Here is a 16,535-nt window from a genome sequence, read left to right on the forward strand (position 1 = left end):
AATAAAAAAGACCCATTCTTCCTGCATAGAAGAAAATGGGCTTGAACAACAGATAGAGGTCAAAGCTCTCCACTTTCAACAGCCAGAGAAACCCTGAGAGAATGGTCATCCCTATGTTTTAGGATCAAACTACCAAAACAGGACTGCAAATGAAAATCAAAAGGATAATCAAAAATTGGGTGCAGACTTGAAAGAAAGTTTGGATGACAGCAATACCAGGATGAGAACACAGTCTTCTGAACAGGGTATTTTATTCACGTGCTAGGTTTTGTTGCCATTCTGTCCAGGAGTGTGAATGACAGCATGCATATAAACGGACTCCCTCAATTAACTACAAATCACTTTTATTCTTCATAACCCACCATCACCACCAATTAACTTTCAGCACTTTTATCTTTCATTTACCTTTCCCTAATGCACAAACTGTAATTTTTCCAGTATTATGTTGTTTGGGAATGAAAACTGTAGATCATAATGATTAGGCTGGTTTTACAATCAACCCCTAAAGTTTCCAGTTCTGTTTTACTTATATTCATAGGAGGGGAGAGTTCCTATGTGATATCATAAAACTGAACAATAATAGAATTTGTTCCTGCAAAGTCCAGCAAGCTAGTAATCAAGGTCTGGATGAACAATAGCAGTCATATGAAAACCACACAATTGCAAAAGAGAGCAACAATATTTTAAAACGGTATGTGCAGAAAGTTTTCCTTGTTTAAAGATGACAGAATAATTTATTAGTTTGTGCCACAACCTCAAAATGGCAACTGTAGTACTGTACATCTGCCCAATTTACAAATACTTGTTTAGAACCCTCTTTAATAAAAAAAAAAAACAAAAGAGACTTCTAAATACACTTCTACACTTGGAAGAGCCAGCATAGTCTAGGTAATCACAGAAGGAAGGAGAGAGAAGAAAGGGATTTTCTTATGTAATTAATATCTCAGACTTTTCCTGACTCTTACCTAATTTTCAATCCATGGCATCCCAAAACTCTGTATGCTATACTCCCAACCTCCTCTCAGATTTCTTAGGTGAACTTATGGAAGAAAACAGAAAATAAGAACTAGCAGCTGCTACATATAGTTTTGGGTCTGACAGTTTAGATGAAGAATCTGGCAAACATTAACAGTCAACCAAGCTTTCCTACCTACAATGCCGCTCAAGAAAAATACTCAGTCTGAGTTTGTATAAAGCCATTTCAGCAAGTAATCACTGTCAGGAAATAAAACTCTAAATAAGAGTTATCTGTGTAAATGAATTATTTACAATCACAAGGAGAAGGTTGTATTGTAAGGGACCTTGCTGTTAAGTACTTATGTAAAAGGCCTCTCTCTCCAACCCAAAAGCAGTATTGTCAACCCAAGAGACTACATGCAAGACATAAGTATTGCGAAGATACAAGTGGCTCATTAGAAATGACACAAAAGAGCAGTTTTATCTGCAAAGAGCTGTATTACTTGGGTTAAGTTATGAGATTAGTTTCAGAAAAACAGAGTGTTTGAATACTGAAATATTTCTATATATTGAAGTACTGTAAGCACAAAGAAAAGTGTTGCTTTCCAGCATTTGATTTAAATTAGATATTCTAAAAAAATGAAACAAAAAAGAAAAAAAAATCAAACCTGTTAAATAATTGAAAAAATAAACCTGCTTTCTTTTTTTTTTTTTAAGCAGAAACATTAAATTGGAGGGCTTCAGGATCACTGCATTGGAACAAAATTTCTCTACATATTCTTTTAGTATGACACATTGAGTTTTACCTGAGAGAAGGATGAGTAAAAAGTAGGGTGTTTCCCCTGACAGTTGAGAAGCTGTGAGCCAAACCAGGTCAGAAATTCCCCTTTACTCAGCTCCATGGTTAAGCAATTAGAAAAGCAGAATGTTAGGCATGAAAAAACTCACTGTCAAAAGCCTATCCTAATCAGAAATGTTCCCATGCAAGATTTTGAAAAAGCCTATGTTTGATGCACTATGCTGGCACCAGACAAGGATTAGGTGCAACCAACCTATTTATTTGTGCCATGTTTTAAAACTCAGACATGAATCGCAGTTTTCAATATCTGAAACTGGGACTTCGGAGTGGCCGTAGTTTACCCCTCACTTACTAGCCTTGCCATTAATTTTCTAGAAACATTCATGGCAAATTCTGCAGATGAAAGCATCAATTACTGAAGATGCTAGAGAATTAGAACTCCTGCAGACAATCAAGAAACCTCTTCTATCCTCCCATCTAGAACAGAGGTTGTTCTCATTTGCATTGAATAGCAACCCTTTCCTCAGGAATATTGTTCTCCTTGCATAGGTTTGCTTACACATTATGCATGGGAGATGACTGCAACTAAAATAGTCTTCATATTTACTGTCTTACTCATGGAAATGGACAGTTAATGGATTTCCAGTTTGGTGGCTGAATCAGAACAAAAGTCTTCTGTTATAAAGACAAGCCACTTTCCCAAAAAAAAGAAAAATGGAAGTATCAATGAGAACAATTAAAACATTTCTGATTTTTTTTTAATGATCATTTGCAGCTCCTGAGCTCTTACTATATTCAGCTCTGTTTCCTAGCTGAGTCTTAGCCACAGCACTCCTCATCCTCACCAATGGGTTATTCAAGTTTCTTCTTCCATATAAACCTAAATTAGACTAATCTCCACAATCTTCTGCAGTGCCCAATACTACAGAAGTTGGATCCAGGACTATAGCTTTCCCCGCCTGAGTGCTGCCATAAATACAAACAGAGGTTACTCCCTCTTTCCTTCCCACTGTGTAGTACCTTTACACAATGGTTAGCTCTCCAGGTGCAACTGTCTATAATCAATCCTTAAGTGACAACTGTCTCTCTCACTGCTTCCTGTTATGATGTCTGAAACTGTCTCTTGTAGTCTAGCACCAAAAAAGACTTACAGCAGAAACTAGTCATTTGACCTTGCATGACAGTTTACAGCTTTCTCTGCACTATGATCTGGGAAATATTCTGATCTGTGAGGCAATAAGCATCCCTCTGTCACCACATATGGGGAAACCTTGCTGGAGCTAATTTAAAGAGTATCAGGTGTGGCAATCAGCAGCTAGCAAAAATAACTTGACAGCCACAGTGGTAATAGCCTGTGGTGCACTTCAGGGTTCATTTCTGTGTAGCATGCTAGGAAGGCAGGTCAGACAGAAGAAAGGTTGTGATACTGCTTCAGAACTCAAGGTTTTCATTAGGATTGTGCTTGAAAATGCACATCTTTAAAAAGCAACAGAATAAAAGTTGTGCCCACTCACCCAACAGGTCTGCTCCTTGCATACACTGAGAAACTGCTTAAAATGGTTACAGTGAGAACTTTCAACAGCTTAAGAAGAGAACTGCTGTTAAACACTACCAAGCCAGCACAGTAAAGCGAGTCAGACAGAACTTAGTCTTCTGTGTTTGCTGACACAAACAAGCCCACCTATTTCTATCAGCTACACTTGCACAAACCTACTCAAGGTACTGAGAGCTGCAGAGCTGTTTGTGAGACTGCTCTCATCTTCAGAAATTTGGCTAATGGTTATAAAGATACTTGGGGAGCAAAGAAAACCAGCTTGACTCTCAAGGCAGCTAGAACTGGTGGAGTCAGAAGATCTATGATATATAGGCATTAAATTAGGGGGTGTATGTATGTGTGTATATGCTTATATATACACATACAAGCATATACACTTACATACTTCAAAGTGAATTTATTTGGGTTTATAAATACGCAATAAATATAGGGGACCACTAGCAGCTGTAGGGATCAAATAAATCTAGAGGATCCAACAGGAATCCAAGAGTTATTGCAGGATAATATAAAATGGAAGGAAAAGCAAGCATTAGTGGTGGAAGCGCCTCAGAACACAAGCGGGCAAATTGCTTCTGTGCAATTTGGAGCCTTCCCTAATATAATGATGCAATTGAGAACCAGAAGATGCAAATATGCGATACAAATTATCTTGCTACTCTTTTCTACCTTTCAGGGAATAATATCAGTAAAATCAGTATTACCCATGCTTGTTCTGTCTCTCCCATAATGCTCTTGCCTCAAGACTGATTTAACGTCAGGTTAACTTTTCTTTTTAAAAGTAAGAAGGCAGGCAGCTTAGAAACCAGGCGATAGAAAGTATAGGAAAAATAAATGAATACAATAAACTACCACATTTATACAAGACTTCTATTGCATTAAATATGGGATTCGGCCTTTTCAGTTCTGGCTAACCATTACAAGAATTATCAGTTGAAAAACCTGCTGTCAGCTAAGTAACTCTGAGGCACAGGAAGTTCTGTCTTGTAACTTTCTATTCCTTTATTTGGGCTTTTATCTTTTTTTAGCTTTATTTCTAATGTTTATGATCACACTCTTCTTTCAATTTCCCTGGGTAGTTTGAGTACACTAGAGTGTAGTCCCTTCTAGTTGGCTTTTCTCTTACCATCATTATTTTGCTCCAGCCTCTGAACTAGAAATTAATAGAAAGTATTACACTTTCCCTGGTAGAGTATAAATAACTGCAAATACTGGTACAGCCTTAAATACAGTGGAAATAACATCTATGTTTTTTTCCTATGATTTTTTAATGCATTTTTAAAAAATGCTAAAACAAAAATTTATCACTTTCCTAACACCACTTTTTCACATTACGAACACAATGGGGAAAGGTAGTGGACAGCAGTTCTGTCTGTACCTTACAAGAGTGTGTAACTCATTATTCTAGTCCTGTTGTGTTCTGGGGAAGGTATTTCAGGAGTTGGGGAAAAGGGCAGGTAATCACAAGAAGGCTGGAGACCACCTGGTCAGACTGCAGGATGTGTGTTTTAGAATATCATTCACACTGAAATTAGAGTGCTGAGGTAACTGACTGCTTGTTAGAGATGCTGAGGGAACGGTCTTGTTCTCTAAAAATTACTGGTGAAATAAAATGTTTTCTTTCACATTAGCAGATTGAGTTAAAGAGGAAAGCTTGGAGTTTAGCTCAGCTTATGAACTAATCTCAACATTACTATTGCCTTGTTGTCACTGAAATTTTGGCCCACATTAGTTATTGCTTCTTAATGAAAAAGAGGAAAAAAATTATTTTCTTTGAGGTAAGCAAACCGGCTACCTACCAAAAGACAACTCTTAAGACTTACTGCTCTTCATGCTCAAATGAGTACTGCAGCTCTGAGCCTGGTCTAGGGTGAGATTTTTTTTTCCTGCTGCTACTAATGGCACATTTCAGAAACCTCTCGCATACTAACCTTTTTGATGGGTAAGGTGACTTTCACAATGAAAGAAAAAGATGGCATATTATCTTCCACATGTAAAGCTCACTCAGGGAATGTGATTGGCAAAACTTTCACTTTGGAAGAATACACTGTTATAAACTTTGTGTCTGTTTAAGGCAACCTACATTCCATATGAAGGTACATATGAAATAATGTAGGGTAATAAAGGTAGCTTTTATTTTCCAGGACTCCATTGTGGACTAAGCTGACCATTAAGGAAGGTGAAAGTGAAGGTTTCATTAAAATAAACTGACTTTGAAAGAAATATGTTTTGTCATGTGCTATTTAATTTACCTGTGGTTCGCTGCTTTTTTTTTTTTTTTTAAATGGAACTTAAATTTTAAATCAGTTAATCAAAAATAGAGCAATGGCAAAAACCTGGAAACAAATTCCAGAGTATCTGCCTATGGAAAAGATTTTAAGACCTTCATAGTTCAGAACAGGTTTACCTGTTATATGGGACTGGTGCCTTTCATACCATGCAACAGACACACAATTCTCAGCCCTATAATTGTAGCCAGTCAAAAGTAGGTGGAAAAGATGCTTTGTCTCTGTAAAACACCTTTCTTTTTGATCTAATCAGTACACCAGTATAAGCTGTTCAGTGTGAGGTGCTTTCTTTTCTTTTTTTTTTTTTTCATTACAAAAGGTGTATATGTTCTATGGTATAATGGAAAGCTGCCAGATGCCACCATTAAAATGAAAACCCTTGCAAGCTGTGATATTTATGGAGACAAGAACTCTGCCAAGTGTGCAGCCACAGGGGATGCAGTCAGACATTCCTCTACTGGTAGAACACTGCTTTGTTTCCAAAGACCAAAGGCCCCTTTTAGCTAGACAGGTCCTGTTAAGGTGTTACATTGCTGATAGCCTATTGCCACAGGGTAACTATTTTGCTAATACTTAGGTTGTTCAATCCACTCTTTCAAAATCCTGGCTTGGAGCCTTGCAGGTGATGCCTATACTGCTGAGTGTAAATTGAGCATGTGATCTGACTGACAGTCATTTATATGAAAGCCCAGGCCAAGTATAGCCCAGCATACGGAAAAAAAGAAAGGAAAGAGCAAGTCCTGGCCTTGCATCTTAGCACTGACCTACACACATCTTACAGTGGTTTAGATGGTCTGGTTGGGGGAGGAGGAAGGAGGGTGGCTGAGTGTCTGTTCACAGGAGTTCATTCACTGATGGCTATAGTCCTGACATAGAAGTGACATGATTACTGAAGAACTCAGTGTCCATAGTACAGCAAGTGGGCACTCAGAATATGCCTGTACAGCGCCAGGTAGTACCTGGACATACCTGAGCTAGCCAAAACATCAGCTACCCTGGGAAGGACAAAAGACCCCAGAAAAGCCACTGCCTGGGCCAGCATGCACTTCTCCCCATAGCCTTTGGCTTGCAAAAGCGTGTTCCCAAGCGATCTAAAAATTGCAATCCTAACCTTTGGAAGTGCAAAGAAGTCAGTGTTTCCCTAGGCTTTTCTGACTGCATTCACAAAGAAGACCATTTCTTCAGGAGCATTGCTAAAGCTATCCACTGTTAGAAATAGTGGCTTTGCAATAAAGGATTGAAAAACTGAGTAAAGAGTGATGTGGCATGAAACAGTGAGCATCCCGTCCTGTGGGACAGCCAATTTGCTCACAGGCAGCACTAAACAAATGTAAAGGCCCTAATGAGTAGCTGACTGCATGTTAGTCCTGAATTTAACCCTCAGTATCTTTTATTAGCTGCACTTCTCCTTGATTCTGAGAATTACTTCTCCCTTCCTCCACTGGTTCATTCCATGCTTTTTCATATTGTATTGCTCTATGTTACCTGGTCCACTACTTTTTTTCCTAGTGCTTTAACTGATATGTATTAATACTGGGACCTTCAGGGCAGGACTACAGTTCAGTTGCCAGGACAAGTCAACCACCTAGCTTGGAGGATAACCTTCTCCTAGACGGAAATGAAGATGTGCTTGCATGTAAGGCACCAGCCAGCAGTTCAGGGAAGTTAGATATAATGCCTGATTCTCTTAACATTACCTTTGTGTTCTCCTTGACAAATACAGCAGCTCCTCAGCTTCAAAAGGGCAATGTTACTTATCTGCATCAAAGGTAGGAGAGGAGGGAAGAGGGACCAGGGAAGGAAGCAGAGGCGAACTAACTGCTCTAGTGTCTGAACAACACCCAGCTCAAGTTCTGAAATAGCCAGATTCCTATCAGAGAGAAAAAAGGCCTAGGACTGAGATGCTTGATAGAAATAGATGTAGTTGAGAACTGCAAAATCTCTGTTTGGTACAATATATGAGGAGCTGTGCAATTTAACTCCTTTCTCTAAAACAGGATTTATGAAAGTTTGTGGAGACACAAAAGGAATTATTTTGGTAACAATGATTTTCCAGTGCTGCAAGATATGTCTGACTTCTACTGATTTTATGGCAACTGCCATGGGGACTTTGAGTGATTACTTTGCCCCACATAGGCATAACATAATTTACTCTGCCTGAAGTCAGCGGTCTGAGGACACGGTGTACAAAGTAAAATAAAAAATTTGTCTGAGAATGTCTTCCAGATGTTGATATGGGTGGGGAACTGCATTAAAGCACTTCTCCATCAGATATTAAAGATCAGCTAAATCCAGTATGACAAACTGAGTAAAGAGAGAGAGATAAATGTCACTCTGTGTTAAAAACAGACACATCTATCAAATATGATCTTTGTAAATACTACAGAAAATCGAAGTAATAGCTATGGAAAAAAACACTCAAACAAAAACCCACTTTCATACCACAGCACAGTTTTTTTTCTGGAACTGTTGTTTTAATGTGTAGCTCTGAGGCACTAATAATTGTAATGGTCAATACATGGCAATAGCTCTTACTTCCCTCTAAACTGACCCAAAGGGATCACCTAGAAAGTATATCAGTACATGTGCCATCAGCAAACAAGTTTCATCATCAGCAAACATCAGCATAAGCTTCACTTATAATCAGTGTTAGGAATTCTCTTTCCAATCTCTGCAAAAATGTAAAAGCAAATTACATTAGGTGGTTGTTTTGAGCATTTCCCATTCCCAGTTCATTGTGAAGTATATGCAAGGTGCAGTAAATGTAAATGACAAATTGTGTCAGATTTCTGTCATATAAATTTGCTGTGAGCAAACTGAGCAGCAGTTGTGCTATAGCTATTCTGACCTAAGGATGCAAACAGGGCATAACCACAAAAGGTAAAAAACCACTGGTCTGAAACACACAACCTCATCATACAAATTAAAAAAAAAAGCAAAAGAAGATAGCTCAAAATGGTTATATGCAGGAATCTATTAGCTCTTACCTAAATTTTATACCTATATGTAGTAGTGCTGCCCACAAGACACTTCCATTCTATCAGATTTCTTTTGGAGATAAGATGCCTGCTAGTTTGGGGAAGAAAATCTCTAGAGTTGTCCTATACACAGGCAAATGGCATTCCTCAGGATCGGTATTGGGACCAGCGCCGTTTAACATCTTTGTCAGTGACATGGACAGCGGGATCGAGTGCACCTTCAGCAAGTTTGCTGATGACACCAAGCCATGTGGTGTGGTCAAAATGCTGGAGGGAAAGGATGCCATCCAGAGGGACCCTGGCAGGCTTGACAGGTGGGGCCATGTGAACCTCGTGAAGTTCAACAAGGCCAACTGCCAGGTCCTGCACATGGGTTGGGGCAATCCCAAGGACAAATACAGGCTGGGCAATGAGTGAACTGAGAGCAGCCCTGCGGAGAAGGACTTGGGGGTATTAGTGGATGAAAAACCAAGTATGAGCCAGCAATGTGCGCTCGCAGCCCAGAAAGCCAATCGCATTCTGGGCTGCATCAAAAGAAGTGTGGACAGCAGGTAGAGGGAGGCGATTCTGTCCCTCTACTCTGCTCTTGTGAGACCCCACCCCACCTGGAGTACTGCATTCAGCTCTGGGGCCCCCAGTGTAAGGAGGACATGGACCTGCTCAAGCGGGTCCAGAGGAGGGCCATGAAGGTGATCAGGGAGCTGGAGCACCTCTCCTATGAGGACAGGCTGAGAGAGTTGAGGTTGTTTAGCCTGCAGAAGAGAAGGCTCCAGGGAGACCTTATAGCAGCCTTCTAGTACCTAAAGGGAGGCCTGCAGGAAAGATGGGGAGGGACTCATCAACAGGGAGTGTAGTGATAGGATGAGGGGTAATGGTTTTAAACTTAAAGAGGGTAGATTTAGGTTAAATATTAGGAAAAAAAGTCTTTACTGTGAGGGTGGTGAGGCACTGGAGCAGGTTGCCTAGAGAGACTGTGGATGCCCCATCCCTGGCAGTGTTCAAGGCCAGGTTGGATGGGGCTTTGAGCAACCTGGTCTAGTGGGAGGTGTCCCTGCCCATGGCAGGCAGGCTGGAACTAGATGATCTTTAAGGTCCCTTCCAACCCAAACCATTTGACGATTCTATGATTCTAAATCCTAGTGCTGCCTTCTCAACATTAAGGAACATAACTTTCGTGATCACATTTTGAAGGGAGTAGATGCACATTTTTCTCTTGCTGTGTCCTACTTTTTGTTTTTAGTATGCTGGATTTTTGATTGCTTCTCAGAGCATGAGTTTTTCATATGCATGGATTGGATGACAAAAGAGACAAGTATGTTCCTAACTCTGCCAAAGACCTGCTGAATACTTTAGAGCTAGCCCTTCCATATCTCTACACAACCTCTGTACAAGCAAACCAGCGTTTAGCATCCTAAGTTACCACCACATATTCCTGTGAGAATTAGCATTTTTTTAAATGTTGACTTGGAAATAAACTTCAGCCAAAAAAAACTCAGTTTCCACTTTCCCAGATGTTTGTGCACACTAACCAAAATGTAACATAATGTCTTTTCTGCACCCATAGAAGCTTCTCCTCACTTGTGCAGAAAGGAGTACTTACTTCCAATATCTGGCCGTAGCTTTTTGTCATACTCTCTCAACAGCTTGTTCAGTATGAGAGTCACATCTGTGTCCTGTGTTTTTGGAGCTAAAACCCATTTTTGGTTAGTTGTTCCATCTTCATATTCATCCTCTTCAACCTTTCTAGAACTGCAATAACAAATCATACAAATAGATGTTATTTTACATAACCAAATTCTGAATTTACATTCCAGGTAAAACTCCACACTCATCTGAAGAGGTTTTAGATATCTCCCTTGGCTTTGCATCTACCCAGCCTTAGGCTGTTTTTGCAACAGGATGTTCCCATTAACAGTTGTTGAGTATGTGTGGAGGGGTCATGACTGAGACTTGTTTAGAAATTGTCTTCTGTCAGTCTCTCAAAAAAATTATACTCTGGGAGTTAATACAGCTATCAGAGTAGTATTTTATATCCTGTATTTTAACCAACCTATCCCTGACTAGTTAGTTTACAATATACTCTTACGAAGAGTGAACATCTGCAGTATTATTTTATTAATACATCAGGACAACTGATTCATCTCTTGCACAAAGGCTAATAAGAGTATTAAAAATTCAGATCTTTTAATACTTCCTGATCATTTTATCCTATTAATAAATTATTATATTCTCAGTGCCTGAATTTCAGAGTTTAATGTATTACAAGGCTTAGAATTAAGAGCTTGCTCCTTGAATTTAAGATGGATTATCAGCAGCACACAAATACATTGCATAAATTAATCTGAATTTCCCTGCAGTTTTAATGACATTTTTAAAAAAAAACCAAAAAACAGTATTACACCAAGAGTTGCAACTTCTTTTCTTAATAGGTGGATTATTTTTATTTTAAGAGTATGCTGATACAATTGTGAAACTGCAGTTTGCCCAGAAATCACAGCTACAGATGTCTTCAGACAAGACTAATTCCATTTGTGTGGCTTTTTGTGCACAAACAGTAAAATGTTGATTTGAAGTATCTTTTGGTATCTTAGAAACCAAATCTGTTTGATGTCTATCACTGGAGAAAAATCTATGACAGTTAAATTGAGATGAAGTTATCAGGAGAAAAGATAACCTCAGTGGTGGAACGTACAGCAGTAATCATGTGTTGCTTCGACCTGCAATTGCCCTGGTGATACGATACCATTTCACAATCTTTTTACACAAATGTGAATAATTATGCAAGGTGCAAAGCAATGGAGAATCAGACGCACCAGCCTTGCTTATTCACAGGATGCACTACACACATCAGAGCAACCTCCTTTCTCTCTCCTTCTCTCTATAGTGACACTAGTGTCTTTTAAAATGTCTCAGATGTCCAGAAGACTTTATAGAAACCCTATAGTAACAGAACAACAAAAAATACAAGTATAAAAATTTAATCACAGAGTATCATCAACCCTCAACACTGCTTGTAGACCACCATTTGAACATTTAATGAAACTTTTAATTGAAACTGCTCTACAGCCAATACGTCCCTAAGGATTAGCCATGAATCACTTAACATGACCACAGAAATTGTGAGTGCTTTAGGTACGATTTCTATATAAAAATAATTTTGAAACCTAGCCCCTGAGGATTTTCTACAGGGAGAGCTCATACAACCAAGTTGCAGAAGTAGAAAAAACTTAGGGGAAATTTTTAATAGACAACCAACCATTCCTTCTCTGTTAGTGAGTTGTATTTTTAAAAAAACTTGATCTTTCTTCTACAATTCACGCTACGAGCATTAAAAAACCCTAAGAGGATTTTTTGTTGGGTTTTTTTTCTCCCCCAGATTCATGACAAGCCCTATGTTTTAATACTGCAGTTACAAAACCATTCTCAAAGGAGGCACCGTCTCCAAACATACACGGTTGATATTTCAAAGCTGAAACTCTACAGTGGTGCTGAATTGCCGATAGGAAAGCAGCACAAATCCTGCATCTTTTTCTGCTACATCCACCACAACTTTACTGGAGGCATTCAGACTGCACGTGGAAATGAGCACTGAGTTCGGGTAGCATCATGATCCCCTTTCAAGGAGCCACTCCTTTAAAAACAGTCACTAACAAGAGTCTGAGCACTGGCAAACCTTTTAAATCCACTCACTCTAGCAGCTCGTTTCCTATAGAGTACCTCCAAACCATGTAAATTCCTACCTACCTTCTAGATTAAGATTGGGGCTGGGAGCGGATTCACAGTGGATCAGACTAACACACCAGACACATATTTTTTAAGGTGTTTTGTTTTCTTCCTTAATAGTTTGTTACTTCACCTCCCTTGCTTGCCTCCACACAGTCAAGCTCCTTGAAGGCACTTGAGGTTGCATTTTCACCTGTAGCCTTACTGGTGACTGCTAATTCCCAGCATATTCCTGCTATCCACAGAAACAAGCACAGGATGATGTCAGGCCATTCTCAAACTGGGGGGGAAGAAAGGCTGCACACCTTCCCCAAACTCCTCAGGGGCCACTAGTTTTGATCCTCTGAGGAGACAGAGAGGAGGCAGCGCACAAACTGCAGAGGAGGAAGGCCGGAGAACCCTGAGCGGCTGTGGGGAAAGGGTTTAGTTCCTGCAGCACGCGTGTCCCGGGACTTCCTCGGGGCGCCGGCATGAAGCAGCCTCTAGTTCCCGCGGGGACGCGGGAGGGATGCCGCTCGGGTGCGGGGCCGGCTGCCGAGAAGGAGATCATGGTCGAGACACAGGGAAGGGAAGGGCTGGGCCTCCGAGCACGCCGGCAGCCCCGTTCGCGGCAGATCCCGCGGGGGGGAAGCTGAGGCGAGCCCTTTGCCTGGGTTATGCGGGGAGGGGCCCTTCCTAGTACCCCGGACAACCACGGCGACCGAAGGCGAACCCGGTCCAACAGGCCACAGCTGCAGCTAGCGGCCGTCCCCCTCTGGCCCCTCACCGCCCGCCATTACCGGAGCCCCGCCGCGGAGACCCTTCCCGCCCCTCAGGCGGGTGCCAGGGGTTCCCCCTCCCGGCCCGCCTCCACGCCCGCCGGGCCGAGGCGGTTTAGGGTAGCCGCCGCCCCCCGGCACCGGGGCAGCCCCCGGCACCCCCAGCCGGGGCCGGCGGCTGCCCTCTCCCTCCTCACGCCGGCCCCGTCCGCGGGGCCCCCGGGGGTGGGGCGCGGAGGGAAGTCGGGACCGCCGGCCGCTCGGCGCCGTGAGGGGAGCCCGGGCAGCGCCAGCCGGCGCCCCGCCGGGTGCCGGGCCCTGACTGCCGCCGGAGCGGGAAAACTTTCTGCCGGGCCGGCTCGGGACAGAGCCCTCGCGGGCGACCTGCGGCTTCCCGCGGGGGCCGGCGGGGACAGCGGCGGGGACAGCGGCGGGGACAGCGGCGGGGCTGCAGCTGACCGGGGAGCCAGGCGGGTCCCGGGGAGGGAAGCCAGGGAAGCCACGTTTGGGAATAAAGCCCCGGCACGGCGCGGAGGAGGGGGGGAAGAGCCCGCTGTCCTTCCCGGGCGCCGAGTATTTTGCAAACTCCGGCGAGCGGGACTCCAGCCCGCAAGCCCCGGTGCGAGGAGAGAAGAGAGGAGAGGGGGTGGGGGGAGGCGAGGGGAGTGCGGACTTACCAGGCGTGAAACACGGAGAGGAGGAAGAAAACCGGCAGGAGCTTAGCGGACATGATCTGGGCAGCGCTGGCCAGGTGAGAGGTGCGGCAGGATGAAGGAAATGTTGCAGGATGTTCACATGAAAGGGAGAATGAGGCAATGAGGTGAAGCTCTTAGCCTCTCTTCCTCTGGATTCTCAGTTTTATACCCTGAAGAAAATACCCCCTTTCACACAGCTCCAGGAAGGGAGGGGGGGAGGCGAAAAGAAGAAAAAAAAAAAAAAAAGAAGTGGGAAGAGGGGGAAATCCCCAGCGGAGAGGCTGCCAAGGCCAGGTATTAATCAGGCTCCACGGGCTGACAGGTGTTCAGCGGGCACCGAGCTGCGGCGCTTCCCCCTTCCCGGCAATCAGCTGCCGGGAGCAGCGGCGTGGCCTCTCCCGCTCCCCCGGCTGGCTCTGGCCGTGCCACCCCCCCCCCCAAACCCCGGGCTGTGCACAGCGCGGCGGAGCCCGGGCCCCACCGGGCCGCGGGCGCCGCGGGGCGGGGTGGGGCTGCGGGGGGGAAGGGGCGCACCTCGCCCCACCCCGCGGAGCGCCTGGCCCGCGGCCAGCCCCGCAGCGCCGCACCGGAGCGCTGCCGGGGGCCGGCCCGCATCGGGGAGCACCTCGTCCCCCGCTCCCTGCCCAACAGGTACCCGCCTCGCCGGCAAGGGGGGGGGGGCCGGGAAGTGAACCCTGCCCCCGCCCCGGTGGGCGCACTCTCACACACACACACACGCAGACGGGAGAGGGGGAGCAGCAAACTCGCCAGCCGCAGTCGGACGGCAGCCGGCAGAGGGGATTTCTCCCCGCCATCACCAGCCCGATGCCCCCCGAGGGGCCTGCGGCGCCCGGCATGCCCATCCCCATCCCCCCCGCTGTTTTGGGGAGTCCCCCCCAACACTCACTTGCCGAATGGGCCCCCCAGGGCGCTGGAGATTATCTCGTCAGACGGAGGAAGAGGGGTCGGCGCTGCTTCTGGTCTCGGGGTGGTCGGAACCACGGGCATCCCGGTGTACATATAGACGCAGATCAATGTACTCGGTGCGGCTACAGAGAGGGAATCACAGTGCGGTCTTCCACAGACAGACAGACAAACATACACAACGCGGCGTGTTTGTATGTGCCTCTGTATCTAGCTGGATGTATGTGGAAGTTTGCATGCTCTGTACGAATGCATGGATGCACGTATACATGCGTAAGGTATGCCGGTAGAATGTATACACAGAGAAGAGAGAGAGATGCGGTAGACCGAGCTACATGGATTTGTGTGTGTATTGGGAACTTTAGAATAAATGAGGATTTTCTGCGGTGAGAACTTGGAAATGTGACAGCAGCCAAGTGTATTCAGGGCAAAAAATAGTTTGGGTCTGCACATCATGCGTCTTTTGACTCCGCTAAGAACAGCACAGATGCGATTTTTAGTGACTTCAATTCTCCTCAGGTGTGTGGAGCTTTGCACCAGGCGTCAGGGTAATAAGAATATTCCCCTTTGCTTTCAGAATGGGAAAGGACAAAATTTCACTTGCGTGATGGTAATTTGGAAGCAAAAAGCTCTGCTAGAGGTGATCGCTTTACCGTGATCAAAAAGCTCGGAAGCATAAATCTTTGCTTCCTCCTCCCTTAGACATAAATTCCAAGTTCTGGGGGAGTCGTTTTTAATTATGACATTACGTTTAAAAAAAAAAAAAGTTCTGCTGGAAGATGCAATCTTGCTTTTAGAATAACTCCTACATGATGCCTAGAAGAGCTGGCTGGAGAGAGTTCTGTTCCCGAAGTTATTTATTGAAGGAACGAGGCAGCTTAGGGAAAATCCGCTGTGAGCCAGGCAATTAATTCCCAGTCATGCACTTTAGGTTTTTTTTTCAACCTAAACGTCTCTTTACTAGATTATACAGCAGTTCTTTCGTGTTGACTTTGGCTAATTGCAGTTGCTGTGAATTGCTAATAATCACTTGTTACAAGACTTGTGCTCTTTTCCGTCGCTAGCAGAGAAGTGCAGGTGGACTCCAGACCGCCTGCTGCCTTGAGAAAATGAAGGGAAGGGAGGGGAAGGGAAGGGAAGGGAAGGGAAGGGAAGGGAAGGGACGGGACGGGACGGGACGGGACGACAGGAGCTGGGGGGTTGCCTGGATTTCACCACAAATAGCTCTATGACAGTGCGCCTTTTTTCGGGCGCGGGCCGGTTAAGCAGCACGCCGATCCGCTGACGGGAACTTTGCAGAACCACCGGCGCTGTGGGGCGTGCGGGAGGCGGGACGGGGCGAGCGGGGGAGCCGCCGCCTCTCAGCTGCGGGAGAAACTCCCGCCGGTGCCGGTGCCGGCGCCGGCGGCACAGGGCTCCGCGCTGCCGCTAACGACACCGCTGCACGGTAGCCTGCGGAGGCCACGATCGCCTTCGGGCAGCCGAAGGTTTTCTGAAGGCTGGTGCTTATGGAAACGTCACTCGGGGCTCCGAGGTCGCGGTACCCACGTCCCGGCTCGCAGCGCCCGCGCGTGTGGAAGGCAAGGACGGGAAGCGCCCTGCGTACGGAGAGGGCTGCCCCCGCGCTGGCCACACACAGGGAAACGCGTGGGTTCACACACCCACTCGAGTCGAATGAATCAAAGCCTAGCCCGCCCCCGGCCCCCCTGCCGGGGACCCCGGCAGAGCGAACTGCCGGGGAGATGCCGCAGCGGCGGCTCCCGCGGTCCCGGGCGGAGCGGGCTGCGGCTGCCCTGCTCGGGCTGCTCTGCCGGCAGCGGCTTGGGCCGGGGGCGGCCGGGCCGCCTCCCCCTCTGCCAGC

The 16,535-nt window shown here is 45.2% G+C and overlaps 1 protein-coding gene across 2 annotated transcripts in view; it reads right to left on the reverse strand.

The window, feature by feature from the left end:
• The window catches only part of GABRG3 (gamma-aminobutyric acid type A receptor subunit gamma3), a 337,645-nt gene extending 322,719 nt beyond the window's left edge, over window positions 1–14,926 (reverse strand). The window contains exons 1-3 of one of the 2 annotated variants that reach the window (XM_069769983.1): window positions 14,658–14,926; window positions 13,733–13,798; window positions 10,175–10,323 (exon numbers count right to left, since the gene is read on the reverse strand). In XM_069769983.1, coding sequence (XP_069626084.1) covers window positions 10,175–10,323; window positions 13,733–13,798; window positions 14,658–14,770 — 328 coding nt within the window. In that variant the 5' untranslated portion in view covers window positions 14,771–14,926. Of the gene's footprint in view, window positions 1–10,174; window positions 10,324–13,732; window positions 14,180–14,657 lie in introns of those variants that run through there. The other variant, XM_069769982.1, reaches the window with a different exon arrangement.
• Window positions 14,927–16,535: the final 1,609 nt, after the last annotated feature.

This window comes from Haliaeetus albicilla, chromosome 25 (genome assembly GCF_947461875.1).
Source record: "Haliaeetus albicilla chromosome 25, bHalAlb1.1, whole genome shotgun sequence".
In the NCBI taxonomy this organism is placed as follows: domain Eukaryota; kingdom Metazoa; phylum Chordata; class Aves; order Accipitriformes; family Accipitridae; genus Haliaeetus; species Haliaeetus albicilla.